Source organism: Euprymna scolopes, chromosome 31 (assembly GCF_053919585.1).
Source record: "Euprymna scolopes isolate OS-2025 chromosome 31, ASM5391958v1, whole genome shotgun sequence".
In the NCBI taxonomy this organism is placed as follows: domain Eukaryota; kingdom Metazoa; phylum Mollusca; class Cephalopoda; order Sepiida; family Sepiolidae; genus Euprymna; species Euprymna scolopes.
In genome coordinates, this window is record NC_136512.1 from 88,743,205 (window position 1) to 88,766,217 (window position 23,013).

A 23,013-nucleotide genomic window follows, 5' to 3' on the forward strand; every position below is an offset into this window, starting at 1 on the left:
AAAACTAGAAGAATCGACCTAATCTCTGACCATCTTCAGCTGTACCTTGTCAAACTTAGGAACCTGCATAGAATTTCCAAAAAAATTCTTTTATTTAATCCACGGAGGTAACACGTCCTCAGATAATTCGCAACTGTTTTCTTAGTATCGCCAACACTGAGGATTGAACCTTCAACCTCGAGAAGAGTAACAGTAAGAATACAATTGCAAATTACTTTCACGAAAAACACTCAACTAGCTACAACCACCATCAACAATTTCCCTCACTCTCTATCTGTGCTTAAATCTAAACGTAGATTCCACGAACAGCTTTTTTCCTAGAACTGCCCACATGTTGAACACTGTTTCATTGGCCTGCTTCTTGGCCGATCACAATATAGTAGCCTTCAAGTCCAATGTAAACAAGTTCTTGTTGAGCCGTCGCCTTAAATAATCCAAATTCTACCCAATCTACACCATTAACGATTACTAAATTAACATCTTGCATTCATTATCCTTTATCCTCGAATGGTCTTCGGACCTTAATAAGTGGTGACTCCCTTGTAAAAAAAAAAATTACCTAAGACTTTTACCATGTCATAGCTAATTGTATAAGTGCATACTTGGATTAAATCAAGTGTTCGTTTGAAATTCCAGGTCCTGGATATGACCTTAAACTATATCCGATGGTGAGGCCCCAGCTTGTGGGATTTGGGGAGTGTGGAGCCACCCCTTAATTGCCATTGCTCCCAGGTCCACTCTGACCCGGAGTGGTAGTACCTGTTAGGGTTCCAACTATGGGTTAAATAGAAACCGATTTTTAAAAAAACAAATATATTCTATTAAAAAGTTGTTCTTCAAAATCACTGGATTCAGCATTAAATAACCTGAAAAGGGTTGGTATTCCTTAAAACAAAAAAACCAACCAACCGTTTGAAATTCCATGCAGATTCCAGAATTTGACAAGAGGCATCTGAAGAAGGTTGGAGGTTACACAGGCCGAAACATTGTGCGAATAACACTCAAGATGAGAACAGTACTTGAAATAAAACTCTTGAATTGAAAGCCATATTTAATTTCAGAAGTGTTTCCAACGGGAAGCTATTCTGTACAAAATGAAGAATTTTTAGTCGGTAGCTGTTCTGTACAGGTCCTGGACTTTATAATTTTGCAAGCAAAGAGCAAGAGATTTTTCTTGTGTTGACACAAAAAAATTATGTGCTGGAATGCTAAAGATTCAATATTTTTATGGAGCAACTCTGGTTTCTGATTGGTTGCTAGCAGAACGTGGCTCCATTTGATTCGTCAGTTCCTATCGCTAGTGACTAAAAATAGAACCTTCCAATTTTCAGTGATCATACACTCCCAGAGTTCTACATGAAACAGTCGAGTGAGTGATTTTTCAAAGTGGCGACCAGAAATAATGAAACGCTTATCTTTTGGCAATTGCATTTCTTTCACTGACAAACTTCCAAGGTTCACTACTGAGTGAAACCTATCTTTTCAACTTTTTTTTAATAAAACGAACAAAGTTAAATTATTTAAACAATAAAAGTTTAATAGAACAATATATTCTTTTGTTTTTTTTAAACGAAGGCTGTTTAAAAAAACATCTAAAGAAATTAGAATGTTTATACCTTCAAGTATCAACATAAAATTTGTTGCATATTTAGAATTACACTTATTAAAAAAACGTTGCGTTTTGTAAATTACATTTTCACCCCAAACAAGGCACATTGCCACTTTGATCGTGGGCTACTATCAAGGACATAAGCTACAGGGGTACTATGTAGGGAGTTGGGCAGCAAGATGTCGGTTCACGTTACAATTGAACTTCTGCATATCGGTACAGTTGGGGAAGCAGGGTCCCGGAAGTAAATTCCAAAGTCTAGCGGTTCTGGGGAAGAAACTCTTACATCTAGGGATCTCAACTGTGAAGGGGTGGGATTTAGCTGTTTGTCGGGTTTTCGTCACAGAACGAAGAAAAATCATGTAGGTGTGGCTAGTAACTTCTCTATTTGGCTAATAAACGAAAATATTTAGTTGTCAAAGGTCAACTATTGATAAATTTCATGATATAAAAAAATATTGAAACAAATACAAATAAAACAATTTTAAATGTCTTTCTATATCATTAAATCGAAAAAAGGATTGACCTTTGACCTTTTTACAACTTTCTGCATCAGCGAGTCGATCTAAGGAAAGAAAAAAGACAGACTTCCACTGCTGCAGCCACCGTTCAACGTGAAATTGTCTCAAGAAGTTTTTGTTTGTTCGACAAGAGGGAAATTTAACTCCAAGCAACCATCAATAAAACTTTGAAATATTTTCAAACATTGGCCCAAGGAAATAATTTGCCAGATGAACAATGTCAAGATTGGCATTTACGGATTTTGAGAAGGTCTATTGCTTATGGACATTTCAGCCATGTTTTATGGACATTTTATTGAAAAGTAGGCATTTGCGGATTTTACTGATAAATATTTTAGTCATATATATATATATATATATATATATATATATATATATATATATTATGAAACAAGAACATATCAATTCTTAAGATGCATCCATTTAATCTGGGATAAAAATACTATTTCAAGCATAACTGTGATAGAAACGAAGACGAGATGAATCTGTCGTAGGAATGTGCAGATGAATTGAAAAACTCTACAATGATATAAATAAATATATATATATATATATATATATATTTATTTAAAGAAATAAAGAAAGTTTAAATGAGATAAGTCATCTCATGAGTATTGGCTGGAGAGAGCTTGATATAGGCATCTAAAACGGTTCCCTATTATCAGGTTTGAAACCGACGGCACTGATGTCTTATCTCATCTAAACTTTTTGTAAATAAAAAAATATAAATAACATGCTCTTATTTTTGGAATTTTTTCCTTATAATAAAGCACTCTGCTGTCATCCTTTATTCCAAAAAATATAACTGAGTATATGATCACATCGACGAGATATGTTCCGAAATTATTTTTAGACAAGAATTGACAATCTAAATTCTTTGAACTACTGTTCTTATTTTGTTATTTGGAAAATCTCATCAGTACCCCCTGTATTTAAGAATTCAGGTGATTGCTCATCTCCCTCTCAGTACAGACCAATAAGTCTCCTGTGCATCATGAGTAACTTGCTGGAATCTGTGTTAAATAGAGAAGTAATCAACCATCTCAGCAAAAATAACCTTCTTAGTGACATACAATATGGTTTCCATTCTGCTAGATCTACAGCAGATGTGCTTACAGCTATATCTCATAGGATTAGTGAATCTCTCGACGGAGGCTACCTTTCTAGGGCAATTGCTCTTGACATATCAAAGGCCTGTGATAGAGTATAGTATAAAGGCCTACTTCACAAGATATCCAGCTACGGTATAGCTGGAAATATCTTCTCAATTATTAAATCATTTCTCTCTGATAGGTTCATTAGAGTAGTGGTTGATGGGCAGAAATCAGAAGCTCACAGTATTAATGCTAGAGTACCTCATGGGTCCATCCTGGGCCCAACTCTCTTCCTGATCTACATCAATGATCTTCCAAATCACATCCTTACATCATTCGTAGACATTTATGCTGATGACACTACTATCTATGGTAGTATATCTAAGACCATAAATGACCAAGTTCTCTCTGATTCTCTCTCCTCTGATCTTGAGCAAGTGGTACAATGGGGAAAGAGGTAGCTTGTTACTTTTAATGCATCCAAAACCAAGCTTTTATCTTTAAATCATCAACGCTCTGATCCCCATCTGGCATCAATTGAAATGAATGGCTCTCATCTTGGGGAGGCCTCATGTTTTGACAAGCTTCTGCGCTTGACCTTTACTCCTAATCTTAAATGGAACACATACATTAAATCCGTTGCCAAGGCCACTGGAAAAATGGTGGGATCCTTCTATCGATCCAGTAGATATCTCACTGGTGATGCAATTCTCTATCTATATAAGAGCCAGGTATGTCCAAGGATGGAGTACTGTTGCCACATCTGGGCAGGAACTACTAGAAAGGACTTATCCTGCCTTGATAGAGTTCAAAATACACTTCGTAGCCTCGTAGGGGATGTCTTTTTCTCTTCCCTGCAACCCCTTTCTCACAGAAGAGATGTTGTAAGTTTGTCTTTGCTTTATCGTTATTTTCATGGCAAGTGCTCGACTGAGCTCCAATCTATGGTCAACTCTCGCCAGACTTTCACAAGAAACACCCGTCTAGCTGTAAACACTATCAATAATTTCCCCCACTCTTTATCTGTGCCTAAACCTAAACGTAGATTCCATGAGCAAAGCTTCTTTCTTAGAACTGCTCACCTATGGAATTGTCTTCCGTTTTCCTGCTGACTACAATATGGTTGTCTTCAAGTCTAATGTAAACAAGTTTTTGATGAGCTGTTCCATATAAGTTAACAAATTTACCGAATTTCCATTACTAACGATTACTATATTGTCCAATTTCTACTGCACACTCTTTAACCCTTATCCTCTAATGGCTTATAGGCCTTGATAAGTGGTGATGCATATGTAAAAAAAAAAAAAAAAAAGTTCTGCATCTTATGCTTCTGTGTTCCAAAACATGTTTTACATGTAGACGACATTGTCTATCCTTGGCGGCAAAATGGAAATAGATTTATGGCTTTTCTTATAATTTGTCTGATGCAGAAGAGACAAAATCAGAAAAACCGGAATCACAAGAAGAGCTTGCATAAGAGAATTGCAGCAGATTCGGCCCTCCGTGCAAAATGCAGAATTTGATAAGAACAGCTGATAGCAACCTTGGAAGGCAGTAGATCCATTTTCCTTAAAGACTTTTTTCTAGTTTTTTTTTCAAAGAAATCAGAAAGGGGTTTAAAGCCCCTAACTTGCAGCACTTTACATTAGTATATACTAGCAGGATCTGTGGAAATTCCATGGGATGATAAATATATCTAACCAATAAATATGTTTTAATAAAGCTGATAATGTTTTGCATAGCGCATAAAATTATTTTTCGGGGACAGAAAAACTAATATGGCAAGTATGAGTTTCTAGGAAGATAGTATCTATTGTATTTTAAATGAAGAATTGACTTAAAATGATCATATATTATATTATTATAATGATATTCGAAAATGAGGCTACATCAAAGGGTGGTCACTCTCACATTCTTGTCCAGGGTTGCCCGATTGGAATTTTTAAAGCCAAATTTTACCCATCTTTTTTTTTTTTTGAAGCAGTTTGGATTAAAAAAATTATATTTGTCCGTTTATAAAGTGTAATGTACAGACTAACTAAGGAAGGAGCAAACAAACCATAAAGTTTCTTATGGAAAGCTATAAGAAAAGATGTTGCAAGCCTCTCCCTACTATGTTATCATTTTCATGGTAAATGCTCGTCTGAGCTAGAATCTATGCCCCCCCTCCAAATCTTCAACAAAAACACTCGTTTAGCTACAACCACTATAAACAATTTCTTCCATTGTCTATCTGTGTCTAAATCAAAATGCAAATTCCATGAACAAAACTTCTTTAGTAGAACTGCCCGCCTGTGGAACTCTTTTACTGCTAGTCTGCTTTCCAACTGACTACAACATGGTCAGCTTCAAATCCAACGCAAACAAGTTCTTGTTGAGCCGTCGCCTTAAATAATCAAATTCTACCCAATTTCCGCCACTAATGTTCAGCTACACTGTTGTTCTGGTGCCCTCTGTACACTCATTAAATCGTATCCTTGAGTGGCCTCCAGGCCTTAATAAGTGGTGACTCCATTGTAAATTTTTTTTTTTAATATTACTCTATCATTAAATTCTTCTATGTTACCTAATTTAACCAACCAATCAGATGCCTACCCTTATATTTTACCTAATTTAACCAACCAATAAGGTGTCTCCTCTTATATTTAACCTAATTTAACCAACCAATCAAATGTCTATTCTTGTACCAGGCGACAAGAAAACCTTAGGTCAAACTCCTCAATCGACAAAACCTCTTTTTTTTTTTTCCCCCACTTGGTGGTGTCACCGCCGCTTATCAAGGCCTGTAGGCAACCCTAGGATAAGGATTAATAAGTATTAGGCGAGAGAACATGATCAGTAATTGTGAAACTTGGATAGGGCTCAATTATTTTAGAGAGTAACTCAACAACAACTTATTTACATTAGATTTGAAGATGACCATGTTATAGTCAGCTGGGTTGTGTATTCCACAGATGTAGAGTTGAAGGAAAGAAACTCTGCTCATGGAATTTTCGTTTGGTTTTAGACACAGATAGAGATTGATGGAAATTGTTGATAGTTGTTATAGATAGATGAGTGTTTGTTGCGAACGTTTTACAGGGTGCCCCTCGGAGGCATATAGCACATGGGAATATTTGAAAATTTTTAACCTTCAGAAATCATCTTTATTGTTTTTTTTTTTTAAATTTTTTTAATGAATGTTTAATTTTTAATTAATGTCTTATTTCTTACAATAAAATAATAAGTACAGTGTTAACTGATAGCCACTTGTAGGGATGAACCCCAAGAGCCTGCTTGGATGTTTAAACGCACCTTCTTAGCTATCATCTGAGACAACATCACGTTCTTAATACACGGCTCTACAAATGAATTTATCTTTAGGTGCTCTTCGACAACTAAATGTTTTCGTTTACTAGCCAAATAGAAAAGTTACTAGCTAAACCCATGTGATTTTTGGAATATGACATCTTTATTCCTTGACGAGTACGTACATCATAAAAATGTTTGTATTTCTTTTTTTCAAATAAGTGTAATTCTAAATATGCATTGAATTTTATGTTGAGACGTGAAAGTATAAACATTTAAATTTCTTCAGATGTTTTGTTGGTTAAAAAATAAGTATTATTTTTCTATTAAACTTTTTTATTGTTCAATGCTGTCAAGACTAAGCTTGTTTCCTTCAATAATTACAAGAAACCTTCTCTACTACTAATAGCAATAGCCAAAAACACATTACCCGAAAGTACTTTATTTAAACTCCTCAGTCTAACGTTAACAGGGAATATGAGTTGGAAGATACATTAAGAGCATTGCCAAGGCTGCTGCAAAGAAGGTGGGCTCTCTCTACTGTGCTAGAAAGCTACTTATGCTTGAAAGTATCCTGTACCTCTATAAGGCCACCATGTATGCAGTACTGTTGTAGCCTTTGGGCTAGTGCATCTGCTACTAGTCTCTCACTCCTGGACAGTATTCAAAAGAGAGTCGCCAACCTAATAGGTCTTGAATTGTTATCTAAGCTTTAGCCTCTGTCACAGCGACGAAATGTTGCATCCCTCTGCCTGTCCTGTGTTTTAATGGTGAATGCTCTGATGAACTACAAGCACTAGTACCCCCTAGACGTAAATACCTCTGACAAACCTGACAAGCAGTTAAATCCCACCCCTACACAGTAGAAATCCCTAGGTGTAAGAAAGCCTTCTACTCCAATAGTTTTTCCCCCAGAACTGCTAGACTTGGAACTCCCTTCCGGGTTCCTGCTTCCTCAACTGTACTGACATACAGAAGTTCAAGTGTAATGTGAACAGACACTTGCTGTTCATCTTTCTTCATAATGTCCCTGCAACACGCCCTTGATAGTAGCCCCCTACTTCAAAGTGGCACTGTGCCTTGTTTGAGGTGAAAATTGAATAAAAAAAATAGATAAAAAAAATAATTTGACTTTTCTTGTTTAATAAAAACAAAAACAAAGAAAAGACATTTTCGCTTACTAATTAGCTTTGTAGATTGTCAGTATTTCGTTCAAACTCCTTGGCGTAACATTCATAGGGAACATTAGTTGGAACAGATACATTGAGGGCATTGCCAAGGCTGCTGCAAAGAAAGTAGCCTCTCTCTACCATGCTAGAAAGTTAATTACACCTGAGAGTATCCTGTAGATCTACAAGGCCAGCATTCGCCTATGCATGGAGTATTGTTGCCACATTTGGGCTGGTGCATCTGCTACTAGTCTCTCCTTCTTAGACAAGGTTAAAAAGAGAGTCGTCAACCTAATAGGACTCAACCTCTGTCTGATGACGAAATGTTGACGGCTATGCAAGTATTTTAATTGTAGGTGCTCTGCCGAACTACAAGCCCTTGCCTCGACATAAATACCTCCGACAAACCAGACAAGCAGCAAAATCCCACTCCTTCACAAAAATCTCCAGATGCCAGAAAGCCTTCTACTCTAATAGTTTCTTCCCTCAAACTGCTGGACTTTGGAATTCCCTTCCTGGTCCCTACTTCGCTGACTGTACTGACATGCAGAAGTGTGTATGTGTACATGTTTATCGATTTATATGTATAGAATTTACTCTAAACCAATTATTCAATCATCATAAATTTTGGAACACACCTGTTAGATATAAGGGTAGGTAATGTGAACTATAGTCTAAATTTACTGTTACGCAACCGAGGCTAAAACGGTATGAAAACCTTCATAAAAGATCCAGAAACCTTCGAGTTTTGTGAAACGTATTACTCAAATTTTAGGATTTTATGGGCACAAAAAAAAAAGTTACATATTTCAGATTTTCATTAACACCAATTGAGCAAGATTCCTTGAATTTCTATTTTTTCTTAAGATCCCTTCAGCTTAAGCGTTAAATTTTCTAGAATCAAAATCATGTAAGTGATTTTGATCAAAATTGAATGAGAAAAAAGGTTAATAGCATTATATCTTGATTTTTTTACCTTTGTAAGACGACACAAAATTGGTGCAAAACTTATGAAATTATGGAATTTATTTTACCCACCCTGAGACAGGTATTCTTGTAGCCTATAATTTCTATTTCTAGTAATCGATATATTATATTGTGATATTACATGTTTTAAGTAAATTTTTAAAAATGCCTTTTGAAGTCCTCAAATAGAAGCATAAAAAGAAAGGGTGGGATTTAGCTGTTTGTTGGGTTTGTCGGGGGTATTTACGTCGAGGGGGTACAAGTGCTTGCAGTTCATCAGAGCATTCACCATTAAAATACTATAAACATATTTATTTAAAAAAACAGTTTTTAGATATTTTTATTTGTTATATTCAAAGACAATATTAAAATGAAACAAATAAGAATTGTTTTTTAGTGAGTACTCCAAATCGGTTGCCAATGTCTATTTCCTATGAAGTGTTATGGAGCAATGGCCAACTTCTTTCTTAATTCTACTGATTCAGGGAAAACAAATAGATACCAGAGGATCTTTTGCGAATAACGAAAAAAATGTCTTCATAAGCATATTTTGTTTACCTTGCAATTTTTTGAGTACAGCTACTTCCATCTTGAGGACCTGTTTAGGCTGTTTGGCAGACTCCAGCTTTAAGGCCACAGATTCCTTGGTAATCAAGTCAAACCCCTCATATATCTCCCCAAATCCACCACCACCAATTTTGCGCACCTGAAAAGAACAAAATAAAAAATAAAAACTCAGATGACAATAAAATAAAAACATATGTGACAAAAAAATAATTAAAAACACAGGTGACAAAAAAATTTAAAAACACAGGTAATAAAAAAAAAATTTAAAAACACAGGTGATAAAAAAAAAAATTAAAAACACAGATGACAATAAAATAAAAATAAAAACACATGTGACAAAAAATAAAAAAACACAGGTGATAAAAAAAAAATTAAAAAACACAGGTGATAAAAAAAAAATTAAAAACACAAGTGATAAAAAAAATTAAAAAACACAGGTGGCAAAAAAAAAAAAATAAAAACACAGGTGACAAAAAAATAAGACACAGGTGACAAAAAAATTAAAAACAGGTGAAAATAAAAAATAAAAACAGGTGAAAAAAAAATAAAAACATTAGTGACAAAAAATAAGACAGGTGAACATAAAGGAGGATAAAAAAAAGACAACAAAAAATCCACTAATGACAATAAAATGAAGAAATCTATTTGTTTTTCTTTCAAAGTTTTCAAAGAAACCAGAAAAAAAAAATGCTTTCAAAGCTTTATATTTAAATGGGGAGCAAAGATATTGATGTGGAATCAGATTAAAAAAATATATCACCATGTTTTTTTTTTTTTTTAAAAAGGTCTTGACCTCTTAGGTTTCTATGATCCCAGCTAATCTTTGTCAATTTTGAAAAATGGTGCTTATTTAATTCTATTTCAATATTAAAAACAGCTTATAAAAAGAAAAACAAAATGTGTTGGGTTTAAAAGTGACACCAAAAATTACGCAAATTCATCAAGTATTTTTTTTTTAACACGAAATAAACACATTTTAATGGCAAATTCTTCTCATATTAAGATCACTAATCAGTTATCAAGACCCAGAGGCCACTCGAGGATAAGGGTTAAAGGGTGTACAATAGTTAATGGGAAAATGTCATAGTAATCATTAGTAGTGGAAATTTGGTAAATTGGATTACTTAATTGATTTACTTCCCAAACTCATATTCTGCAAAAATGAGGAATTTTCAGGATATTTTGTCTACGATTTTTGCTGCCAAATGCTCAATAAACCGTGGAAGTATTTGATCTAATTTTTTGTGTGAATACTTAATAGGTATATACACAACTTTCAGTTAGTGCCATTTTATGATATTTGAAGCAAAGTGAAAAATCGACCTACCCTAATATATATATATATATATATATATATATATATATATATATTATTATTATTACAACCTCAAGAGATTTTATTTAATTCATTACAAATTGTTTCACTAGACAGGACAAAATTATCCGCCCATATCGTCAGATGATTCAAGTTAATGACACAAACCGAAAGTTGTGTATATACCTATTAAGTACTCACACAAAAAATTAGATCAAATACTTTCACGGTTTTTTGAACCAGTAAAGATTGTAGACAAAATATCCTGAAAATTCCTCATTTTTGCAAGATTTTCTTGAATATGAGTGTGGAAAGCAAATAAATGAGCCCCCCCCCCTTAAATAATCCAATTTACCAAATTTCCACAACTAACGATTATTACGTCATTTTCCACAGGCATCTTAATAATATCAGCTAGAAAACCAAATTCTGATTTTCATTTTATAATATAGGTTGAATTTGCATAAATTTTGTTGCACAATTTTTTCTTTAATCAACCTGCATGATCAAGTTTTTATGCAATTGTAATTTTTTAAATATTGGTCTGAAATAAGAGAAGCACCCAAAAAATTTTTGGTCACTTTTAGGTTGGTTGGTTGGTTGTTTTTGTTTTACAGCATATCAACCCTTTTCGGGTTATTTAATGCCGAATCTAAAGATTTTGAAGAAAAATTTTTTTTAATAGAATATATTTGTTGTTTTCAAGTCGGTTTCTATTTAACCCATAGTTGGGACCCTAACAGGTACTACCACTCCGGGTCAGAGTGGACCTGGGAGCAATGGTAATTACAGGGTGACTCCACACTCCCCAAAGCCCACAAATTGGGGCTTCACCACTGGATATAGTTTAAGGTCATATCCAGGACCCCCATTGAGGGACTTTTACCCTCTGCAGGGGGGTAGTCGGCATATTCTAATGCCCCATCGACAGGGCCATCACTTTTAGGAGATTTTATTTTAGCTATTTGGAATTATAGAGAACAAGTTATTATACACATTAAAATTATATCAATGTAAAGCCCTACCCCCTGCTCAACATTTATTCCAGATTATATATATACTAGCTGGACGCCCGGCGTTGTCCAGTCGTACAATATGCTTAAACATGATATTTTAATTTATGCAGATTGCCTATGTATTTTTATAGAATCGATCCTCTATTGATTATTATGTATTACAAGGAATAATTTGCTCGGTGGACTAATTCGCAAAAATAAAAAAGATAAATAAAATAATAATAATAATGATAATGTCGTTCATCAAAATCTCATCTGTATTTGTTTACAATATCACGTCAGTTGATATTTAGACTTGACAATGAATGCCCTGGAAAAGTGACTTCTGATTAATGTTTAGTTTTAAACTATGCAAACGAAGAAATGATTTGCTGCGATTTTAAATGGTACCTCTTCTTTTATCATAGATTGAACTCATTAATAAGAAAAAATTTATAAAATAAAATGGTGAGGTACACCTGGGCTTGAACAAAGTGATCATTTGATCTGTAGTCGAATGCTTTATCACTAAATCTGTTTTTTTTTTGTTTTAAGAAATGATTTGCTGAGATTTTATTATCTCCCTTGGCCGGTGTAATGCAAAATATTCCCTTGCAAAAATTCTTTTTATCTATAAGAGTGAAAGACTATTTTTACAAACGAATGTTTTTTTTTTTTCGATTTTCGATACTTATCGGATGAATTTTTGTGCAAAACATATCTAAGAACACTGCCAGACATATAAATTAGCTTTGTGTGAAATTTGCAAAAGATAGGCTCAGCCGTTTTGGAATATATGAGGAAAGAACTCTCTCACACACCCACACAAAGTGACTTTCATATAATGGTAGAGATATTAAAGCATGAAAATAAGATTTCCAGCTATGGTATAACTGGAAATGTTTTCTCAATCATTAAATCATTTCTCTCCGATAGGTTCATAAGAGTAGTGGTTGATGGACAAAAATCAGAGGCCTGCAGTATTAATGCTGGAGTCCCTCAAGGGTCAATCCTGGGCCCAACTCTCTTCCTGATCTACATCAATGACCTCCCTAAACACATACTTAAATTATTCGTTGACATCTATGCTGATGACACGACCATCTACGGCAACACATCAAAGGCTGTAAATGACAAAGTTCTCTCTGATTCTCTCTCCTCTGATCTCGAGTGCGTGGTTCAGTGGGGGAAGTCGTGGCTGGTTACCTTAAATGCATCTAAAACCAAACTCCTATCTTTGCATCATCAATGCTCTGATCCCCATCTGGCATCAATTGAAATGGATGGCTCTCGTCTGAGAGAAGCTCCGTGTTTTGAGAAGCTTCTGGGTTTGTCCTTTACTCCTGATCTGAAATGGAACACGTAGATCAAGTCTGTTGCCAAGGTCGCTGGAAAGATGGTGGGATCCTTCTACCACTCCAGAAGATATCTCACTACTGACGCAATTCACTATCTATATAAAAGCCAAGTATGTCCAAGGATGGAATACTGCTGCCATATCTGGCAGGAGCTGCTAAAAACAGCCTATCCTGCCTTGACAGAGTACAAAATAGACTTCGTGGCTTAGTGGGGGATGCCCTTTTCTCTACCCTCCAACCTCTCTCCCACAAAAGAGACTTGCGAGCCTATCTTTGTTTTATCGTTATTTCCATGGCAGGTGCTCGTCTGAACTCCAATCTTTGGTCCCCCTTCGTCAATCTTTCACGAAAAACACCCGTCTAGCTGAATCCATTGTGAAAAATTTCCCCCACTCTTTATCTGTACCTAAATCAAAACGTGGATTCCATGAACAAAGCTTCTTTCTTAGAACTGCACACCTGTGGAACTCTGTTCCGTCTGCCTGCTTCCCACCTGACTACAACTTGGATGTGTTCAAGTCCAACGTTAACAAATTCCTAATGAACCGCTCCCTTAAGTAAACACTTCATCAAATCTCCACACTAACGTAATGTACTTGCAATAACCCTTATCCCTGAGTGGCTTCCGGGCCTTGATAAGTGGTGACCACCGTGTAAAAAAAAATAATAATCAAAGAATGTTTTTTATTTAGCGAACATTCTAACAGAATGATGAATTATTGTACACATGCTACTTATATGCTGTAGTATTATCCTAACGAACCACGTTACTCGAAAAAATACTGAAGAACAAAATATAACATAATTATTAAATGACGGAAAAATACAAAAAAAAAAAAAAAATTTAATGTTAAAGATTAATGCTGAAATTTAAAAAAAAAACAATTTTTCTACAAGGGAATCACCATTTATCAAGTCCTGGAGGCCATTCAAGGATAAGGGTTAATAAGTGTATGCCGATTACTGAGACAACAGTGTAATAATCGTCAATGGTGGAAATTGGATAGGATTTGATTATTTAAAGGGGCAGCTCAACAAGAACTTGTTTACATTAGACTTGAAGCCATGTTGTAGTCAGCTGGAAAGATCCACAGGCGGGCAGTTCTTGGAAAGAAACTTTGTTCGTGAAATTTGTATTCAGATTTGGGCACAGATTCTAGATAATTTACACTTAAGAAGCAAAGAAGACAGGTTTAAGAACTTGCCTCCTTGAGATGCATATGAACGTCACGGAACTTGTGTTCATTGACGCTCCATCCAACAACCAACTTAGTAAACACACATAGAATGATTAACCATAACCCGCCAACCAGAACTCCGAACACACTTTTTTTTCGTCTCCATATCTAACACATGTAGACAAACAGCCCAAATCTTTCGGAAACATTTCCTTTCATGTTCCCAATTGCCAAAGACTCCCCTCCATATGCATTTGACGAATTGTACGACACATTCTGAGCACTGTATACAATGATTTTATCATCTATATATAAATACCGTAGTACCTTTAATGTATGTATGTATGTATGCTTGTCATGGTTTCCAGATTATAAATTATTCAATCGGATGACCCTATTTATTAGTGTTGGGATGATTAATCGAAATCAGAAAAATCGGAATACTTGAGGGTATCGGAATTGGTATCGAAATCAGAAAAATTTGTACTGATTTTCCAATGCCAAAACGATTCTTTTTGTCTTTTTTTATTTGATTTTGTTTAAAGAAAAATCTTCCATTGCTGGTAATAATGATAAAATAACAAATATTTATTGATTTTAAGATACCAGTGAAGCTAAAATCGATAGATCTTCCTCCACAAGTATACTTTTATGTTTAGGAAAATATCTGCACATTTAACGTGTGCGTCTACGGTAATCAGAGAAAAATACAGCTACATAGTTAAATATTTGGAGATTTATAAAGAATCGGAATCGGAACCAGTAATTGTATCAGAATCGGGAAAAATATTGGAATCATCCCATCACTACTATTTATTCAAACAGAGAATATAAGGTGGCAAAATACCACGAACATAAAATTAGTAAATAGATGCGCTAATTTAATGGTTGCAGTATGTTATTTCCTTCTATCCTTCTTTTTTCCAATCACCGAAGACAACGTAAAAAAATATTTTTTGAATAAAAAAAAAATGTTTTGAATAAAAAAAAAAAAAGTGATGCTGCTTTTGTGCCAGAATATGCATTCTTGGTCTTCTGGCTAGGATCCAAGCATAGTATCTGTTCTCTCTAAAGATGGTATAATGATATAGGGTTTCCATTTGGACTGGGCATCCATACAATGAAAATATGTCACAGACTCGTATAAGGATATATTGGAGATAAACCGTAAAAACCAGATATATTCTGACACTACATTGAACAAACTACTTAGATAAATACTTTACAGTTTTAACAAAATGGCTACAATAATATCACAGGGTCTCCATTCACGCTGAATGTCCATAGAATGCCCAGCGGCAATATATTACATATGAAAGATGCCACTGTAAAATTTCCAGAAGTCCCGCTAATCATCATCATCATTATTATTGTACTGACTAAGAGTTCTCACAGAGGCCATCATCAGAGAGTACTCACTGACAACAACTGTACTCTTCATCTTTTTCGATAACCTTTGCAAAATGACTTTTGCAATTGCAACAGCTGCTTGGCGTTGACATCGCTGGCAATGACTGTTGGTCTTCACTGGAATTTGGGTGGCAATAAACCTCCCTAAGATGCCAGTACTCTTTCTACTCAACCAGTGGAAGTCTAGTTAGTGCTTTCCGTATTTGGTCTTACCATCCTCCTTGAACCTTCATGCTTATTTTGTGTGGTATCAGCCGAGGTTAATTATTTTCTTTTTTTTTGGGGGGGGGGTAGGGGGTAGTTTATAAGATTACTTGCAGTTTTTTCTTTTTTTCTTTTTTTTACTTCGGAATCCCCACTTATCAAAACCCGAAGGCCACTCGAGGATAAGGGTTAATGAAGGTAAGGTGGTAGTGTAGAAATTGTTAATGGTGTAAATTGGGTAGAATTTATGGGGTTGGCTTAACAAGAACTTGTTTACATTGGATTTAAGTGTTACCATGTTGTATTCAATTGAGAAGCAGGCCAGCGGAACAGTGTTCCACAGATGGACAGTTCTGGAGAAAGAAGTTTTGTTCATGGACTCTGTGTTTAGATTTAGGCACAGATAGAGAATGAGAAAAATCGTATATAGTGGTTGTAACTAGTTGAGTGTTTTTGTGAAAGTTTGGCAAGGGGGGGACCATAGATTGGAGTTCAGTCGAGCATTTGCCATGAAAATAATAATAGAGAAGAAACAGGATCACAACATCTCTTCTGTAGGAAAGAGGTTGCAGGGAAGAGAAAAGGGCATCATCTATTAGGTTTCAAAATCAGTATTGAACTCTATCAAGGCTGGATAGGGCATGCCAAACAGCTGCCCAGATGTGGCAACAATGCTCCATTTTAGGGCGTATCTGGCTCTTATACAGATAGAAGATTGCATCGGCAGTGAGATACCTACTAGAGTGATAGAGTGATCCAATAATTTTTCCAGCCATATTGGCAACAGATTTGATGTATGTGTTCTATTTTCAGATCAGGAGTGAAGGTCAATCCCAGGAGTGAAGATCAATCCCAGAAGCTTTAAGACAAGAGCCATTCATTTCAATCGGGGCATGATGGGTGTCAGAGCGATTATGATGAAGGAGAAAAGTTTTCTTTGATGGGGGGGGCAGTTTATAAGATTACTTACAGTGTTTTTCTTTCTTATTTTTTACTTAGGAATCACCACTTATCATGGCCTGAAGCCCACTCGAGGATAAGGGTTAATGAAGGTAAGGTGGTAGTGTAATAATCGTTAATGGTGTAAATTGGGTAGAATTTGATTTAGACACACATAGCGAGTGAGGGAAATTGTTTATAGTGGTTGTAGCTAGTTGAATGTTTTTTGTGAAAGTTTGGTAAAAGGAGGGGGGACCATACATTCGAGTTCAGTCGAGCATTCGCCATGAAAATAACGATAGAGAAGTCGGTTTTGAACTTTATCAAGGTTGGATAGGGCACGCTAAGCAGCTCCTGCCCAGATGTGGCATCAGTACATTATTTTAGGACACATCTGATGAAAGGAGAGAAGTTTGGTTTTCGATGCATTAAAATTAACCAGCCACCTTTTTCCCCATTTCATTACACTCCCAAGATTAGAAGATACAGAATCAGAAAGATCTTGGTCATTGCTGGACTTTGAAGTGTTGCCATAGATTGTGGTGTCGTCTGCATAAATGTCTACAAATAATTTGCATTTCCTTGGTTTCATGTGGTGTCCTGCCATTTTTTGGTTTTCCAGTTTCCATGTCGCAGGTTACTTTCCGTGTTGGAGGATCTTCCTTGAGATTTCAGCATTACCTTCTGATTATTATTCACCAGAAGTTCTCACACAGGTCAGGATTGATTGAGACAAAAGATGAATCCTATCTGATGCAAATGTCACTGTAGAAAACGATATGATGATGATCTTTGACCTTGCAAATCTTTATGAAATGAATATATACTAATTCTAAAATACTAAAGTGCTCTAATCATTTCATTCACAAAATTCACACATAGCTAGAATCATGTTTGTAGTGGGTTCATCTTAAGATAAATCGCTATCATACACCCATGGCTGACTTGAACTGCTTGGACTTCTGCGGCTTTACTATGGCAATAGTTCTCAATCTTTTGGCAACCTGCATGTGAAACTGGATGAAAGAAATAACTTTTTTGGTTAATTTGTAGTTTAGCGGCGTAAATTATTATTTTTTTTTTTTTACATGGGTGTCACCACTTATCAAGGTCCAGAGACCACTCAAGGATAAGGGTTAATAGGTATACATTAGTCATTGTGATTTTAGTATAGTAAACAGTGGGAATTTTGTAACTTGGATTACTTAGGGGGACGATTCAATTAGAACTTGTTCACATTGGACTTTTTCTTTTTTTTTTCATAGGTATCAACACATTATCAAGGCCAAGAGGCCACTCAAGGATAAGGGTTAAAGAGTGTACAGTAGAAATTGGACAATATAATAATCATTAGTAATGAAAATTTGTTAAATTTGATAACTTATATGGAACGGCTCATCAAGAAATATTATTATTAAGAATTATTTGACAAACATGAAACTATAAAAAAAACTATTTTATATAAAACACATTATTAAACCCAAAGGCTGAAATAAAACCAGAAAATTTAATTTTTATTAATTTTAAATCATTTTTTATTAGATTAAATGTATGATATTCAACACCACAGAATGTCGGCACCATATTTTAAAAAATTTAGCCTTTTTAAAGTTTGACAGATTAGCCCTTTTAAGACTAAATTTGGCTTTTTTTTTTTTTTTTTTTTAAAGGCAATTTTAATGGAACTATTATTTTATTTATTTTTTTTTTTAAAGATTATATGTCTGTCAAATAATTTACGGTGCTAGACTACAAATTTGCTAACCTTTTTTCTTTCATCCAAAAAAAGTTAGTGACAAAGTTTCCCTTTTTTTTTTCTTTTTTTTTGGGGGCTTTTTTTTTTAGGCAATTTCAATGGAACTATTATTTTATTTGTTTTCTTTTATAGATTTTATGTCTGTCAAATAATTTACGGTGCTAAACTACAAATTTGCCAACCTTTTTTCTTTCACCTAAAAAAAGTTAGTGGCAAAGTTTCCTTTTTTTTTTTTTTTGTGAGTCTCTACAAACAACACTCAGTACATTGCCATAATGAAACGCCATGATAAAAATGGTGAAGTAGTAAAAGACGTAAACTATTTGAAAACTTATTCTAATGATTAAAAGGTTTTGAGGACACGGATGAGGTAGTGTGGGATGTAAAGTAGATATCTCACTGTTGATGCAATTCTATACCTGCATAAGAGCCAAGCACATCCTGGGATGAAGTACTGTTGCCACATCTGGGCAGGAGCTGCTCAAAGCACCTATCCTGCTTTGACAAAGTTCAAAACCAGCTTCATAGCCTATTAGGGGATGCCCTTTTCTCGTCCTTGCAAATAAATAACAACCTTACATTCCCATAAAGAAACGGCAAAATGTAGCAGCAGGAAACGGAAACCAATAAAACTTATTCTAAAGGTACCCTACCAGGGCTCTATCGAAAAATTTATCTTTAGTTGACATTTGACAGCTAAATATTTTTGTTTACTTAGCCAAATAGAAAAGTTACTAGCCAAGCCCACATGATTTTTGGAATATGATATCTTCATTTTGTGACGAGTATGCACATCAAAGACATTTTTTCTGTATTTTTAAAAAAATAAGTGGAATTCTAAATGTGCGCCAAATGTGAAGACTTAAAGGTAAACATTTGGATTTTTTCAGGACTTTTTTTTTTAACAGTCTTTGCTTTAAAAAAAAAAAAAAGAGAATTTGTTTCTATTAAACTTTTATTGTTTAAATAATTAAACTTTGCTTGTTTTATTAAAAATAAAAAAATTGAAAAGACATTTTCCACTCGGTAATAAGCTTTCGAAGATTGTCAGCGAAACAAAACAAAAACACAATCGCCAAAAGATAAGCGTTCTAGCCACCACTTAAAAAAATAACTCGCAAATGCAACTGTTTCACTCGCAACATAAAATCCTGTCTACGAGGGCACGGAGGAGGTAGTATGAGATCTAAAGCAACGTACCACTTTCCATCGGTCTTTCACAACTTGAGCTCGTTGAATGAGATCTTCAGTGGTCATACTGCTGCTGTTGGTAGCAACGGCTGAAGACTTGGGTGCAGGGTGAGCCTGCTGCTGCTGCTGGCTACTACGGTGGGGGGAGTGGTGACCGTGGTGATGGTGGTGGTGACCGTGGTGACCGTGGTGGTGTAGTCTCCGAACACTGCTAACAGCAGCAGGGGCGGGACGACAAACTCCAGCTTCTTTTTTGACCATAGATCTGCCCTAGAGACACAGCAGAGCATCCTGGCAGACAAACTCCAAACTGAAAAAAAAAAAAAAAAAGAAAAAACAAAAATGAAGTCATCAAAAGATCAAATCAAATCAGCAAAACAAGAAAAAAATTTAAAAAAAAAAAGGGTCAATTGCATAACGGATAAAGTACTTGGCGAAATTCAGTTGTAAAGTTACACTCTTCTGGAGGTTGAAGGTTCCATCTTCAGTGCAGGTGACACTCAAAATACAATTGCAAATTACTTAGAACTTCTATCCAGTCATGGCTGATAGAACAACAGCATGTTACGCCTGTGGATTAAATAAAGGGTTTAGTTTGAAATTCTGTGCAGATTTCCGAGTTATGCAAAAAGATTTCTAGAGTTTGAGAAAATACACCTGAAGGTAGAAGGTTACATCAACCAAAATGTCATGAAAATTGAAGATGAGAGAAGTAGTTCAGTTTAGCTTTCTTTGCTTTTCACTTTTTGAAGAAATTGATTCGGAACAAGTGGAGGTTTTTCTGGAAATGGACATGCCTTTGCCACAAATGCCAGTGGGAGCCTGGCGAATACTCTGTGGATGGCAGCGATCAGACTGGCTTTCGTGTTGTGGGAGGTCATGTTGGTGCTGTTCTCAAAGTACGACCAAACAAAGTAGTCCAGCGGTTTTAGGTCGGGGGGGGTAGTGAGAGAAGGGTACAAAGTCATAGCACTCCTTCTGAAGCCTGGGTCTCTTTGGACTTGTGGGCCAGCACTGAGTCCTGCTGTCACACCCAGGATCTGCCAGCGGCCACATGGTTGCACCAGGGGATCACCACACTCTTCAGCACATCCAGGCACACTTTGGTGTTGACTTTCAAGCTGACTTTGAAGATGTAAGGTAGCATGATGTGGTCCTCACTTGAAACTACGCTAAAGACCATAATCGTGACCGGAAACTTTGCACGCCCTTAAACGTTGAAATGTTCACCAACTGGTCAACTAGTAGATGGACTACAACAAAAAAAGAAAACCGGTTTTCATCAAAAGGAAATGGAATCATGTCCTCTTTTCTAGGGCGACAATTTTATTGTTCCATCCTGTATTTGGATTGTTCGCACTACTGTTCTCATCAAGGTTTTGATCAATATAACCTTTGACCTTCAGGTGTATCTTCACCTGAAGAAAGTCGAAGGTTGAATGTGGGAAAGAATATTTTTAATTTTTTTTTTTAAGTAAACCATAATCATTAGAATTCAAGATGTGTGAGGTATTTATGAAACGAAAAGATCATGGAGTCGTTTCAGACCTCTTTTATAAACCTCTTTGAAATACGACTATGGCGGTTCTATGATGCACTTTTCTTGCACAAGTTCAAAAAGATTCTTTGGAATCCTACCGTCATGCGTTCTAAAATTTCTAAATATTCAGCAGAACGTACATGCATGTTAGAAGACATGATGCCATATTTTATTTAAAAACGTAATGTGTCATTTTTATCCGATTCCTGAATTCATCAAAGGTTTCAATAGAAATATTCATAATTTTGAAAAAAAAAAAAAAAAAAAAGGCATTGTTATGTGCTACTGTCACTGCTTCCTTCAAAACATTTCATTTCATTATGCATGAAAACATTAAAAAAAATATATATAGCATTTTTATGGCAAAGTCCGTACAAAATTTTAAATGAATAAATGAAATGCAAAAAGAAAAAACAAACAACAAAGAAAACAGGTTGTCATGTTAGATTTTCTTATTCGATTGATATTAAAGAATTTGAAAAAAAAAAAAAAAAAAGATTTAAAGAATTAAAAAAAAAGATTTAAAGAATTAAAAAAAAAGATTTAAAGAATAAAAAAAACAAAAACAGTTAAACAAATTGAAACAAAACAAACAAACAAACTTAATTTGAAAAAAGATAAAAAACATTTTGCAACACATGGATGGTTGCTTTTTTTTGCTTTACACACTGATAAATCAAGTCGTTTCTGTCAAAGCAAATCTTGCAAATGACAAATAATTTTCAGCGTTTGAAATGCACATCTGTCGCATATACACAAAAGATGATGATGAACACTTGTGCATAAACATATGATGGTACATCTTTATCGATTCGAGTTGCAACAAACGAGAGAAGAGAAAGCAGGTTTGAAGCGTGCGCAAACAGAAATTGATAGGAAATGAAACCGCAGTTAATCTCTAGCTAGTCACTTTCTCTACAGCAAGTATCCGACTGATTAAATAAGTTTTGAGATAACCAAGTAAAATTTAATACCCACGTCCCTTCTAATATATAACGCACACCCACACACACACGCACGCACGCAATTGTTGTTTTTCATATTTAGATTTTTCAGACTATCTTGATCTATCCATCTGATCTTGAGTACTATTTTCAAAATATTTCAGTCAATATAACGTTTGACCTTCTTATCTCCACTTGCTCTGAATCAATTTCTTCAAAAATGAAAAGCAAAGAAAACTAAACTGCACAAGGGCCAATATTTCAAAGCGATTGTTTCTGTTCAGAAAAAAAAAAAATAGAAGAAAGAATTGCATCGACAGAAAAGTTTGAATGTTTTTTTTTTTTCGTATCATTTGGATTCTTCGGACTACTGTTCTCATCTTCAGTGTTATATTCACAATGTTTCAGCTGATATAACCTCCGACCTTCTTCAGGTGTATCTTTTCAAACTCTGAAAAATTTTCTGCCAAACTCGGGAATCTGCACAGAATTTCGAATGGAACCATTTATTTAAATCCCTTCCTGCTACTTGCTTCCCTGACTGTACTGATAAGCAGAAGTTTAAATGTAATGTAAACCAACATCTTGTTAATCTTTCTTAGGCATGGTCTCAATTAGTAGCCCCTTACGTCCACGCATTTTTAGGAGTGAAAGTGAGTAAAAAAAAAAAAACAAAAAAACTACTATCTAACTAAATTTATATAAAGGTAAGTTTAACATCCCAGGTGAAAGTCATTCTGGGTATTAACTTGGCACACCCTAGATGTCAATCTGTGTTGGTCACTTTGACAAATGATTTTCATATAGGTATGTTGGTTTAAAAAAAGTTCAAAACTTATCTGGCAAATATATCCGATGAACCAAGTGCAAGAGAAATTCATACAATTGAATTTAAGGGGACTATTAGAATCATAAAAAGATGTCTCGGTTGGAATGTATGACGGCAATATGCCTTGTTAGGGGTTCAAA

General features: G+C 35.1%; 1 protein-coding gene across 11 annotated transcripts in view; it reads right to left on the minus strand.

Annotated features, from left to right (window-relative positions):
* LOC145255848 (uncharacterized) overlaps nt 1-23,013 on the minus strand; it is a 542,783-nt gene that overhangs the window by 169,986 nt on the left and 349,784 nt on the right. For all 11 annotated transcript variants that reach the window (XM_080114598.1, XM_080114596.1, XM_080114594.1 and 8 more), the window contains 2 exons: nt 19,570-19,870; nt 9,206-9,353 (listed from right to left, as the gene is read on the minus strand). In XM_080114598.1, coding sequence (XP_079970724.1) covers nt 9,206-9,353; nt 19,570-19,821 — 400 coding nt within the window. In that variant the 5' untranslated portion in view covers nt 19,822-19,870. The remainder of the gene's footprint in view (nt 1-9,205; nt 9,354-19,569; nt 19,871-23,013) is intronic.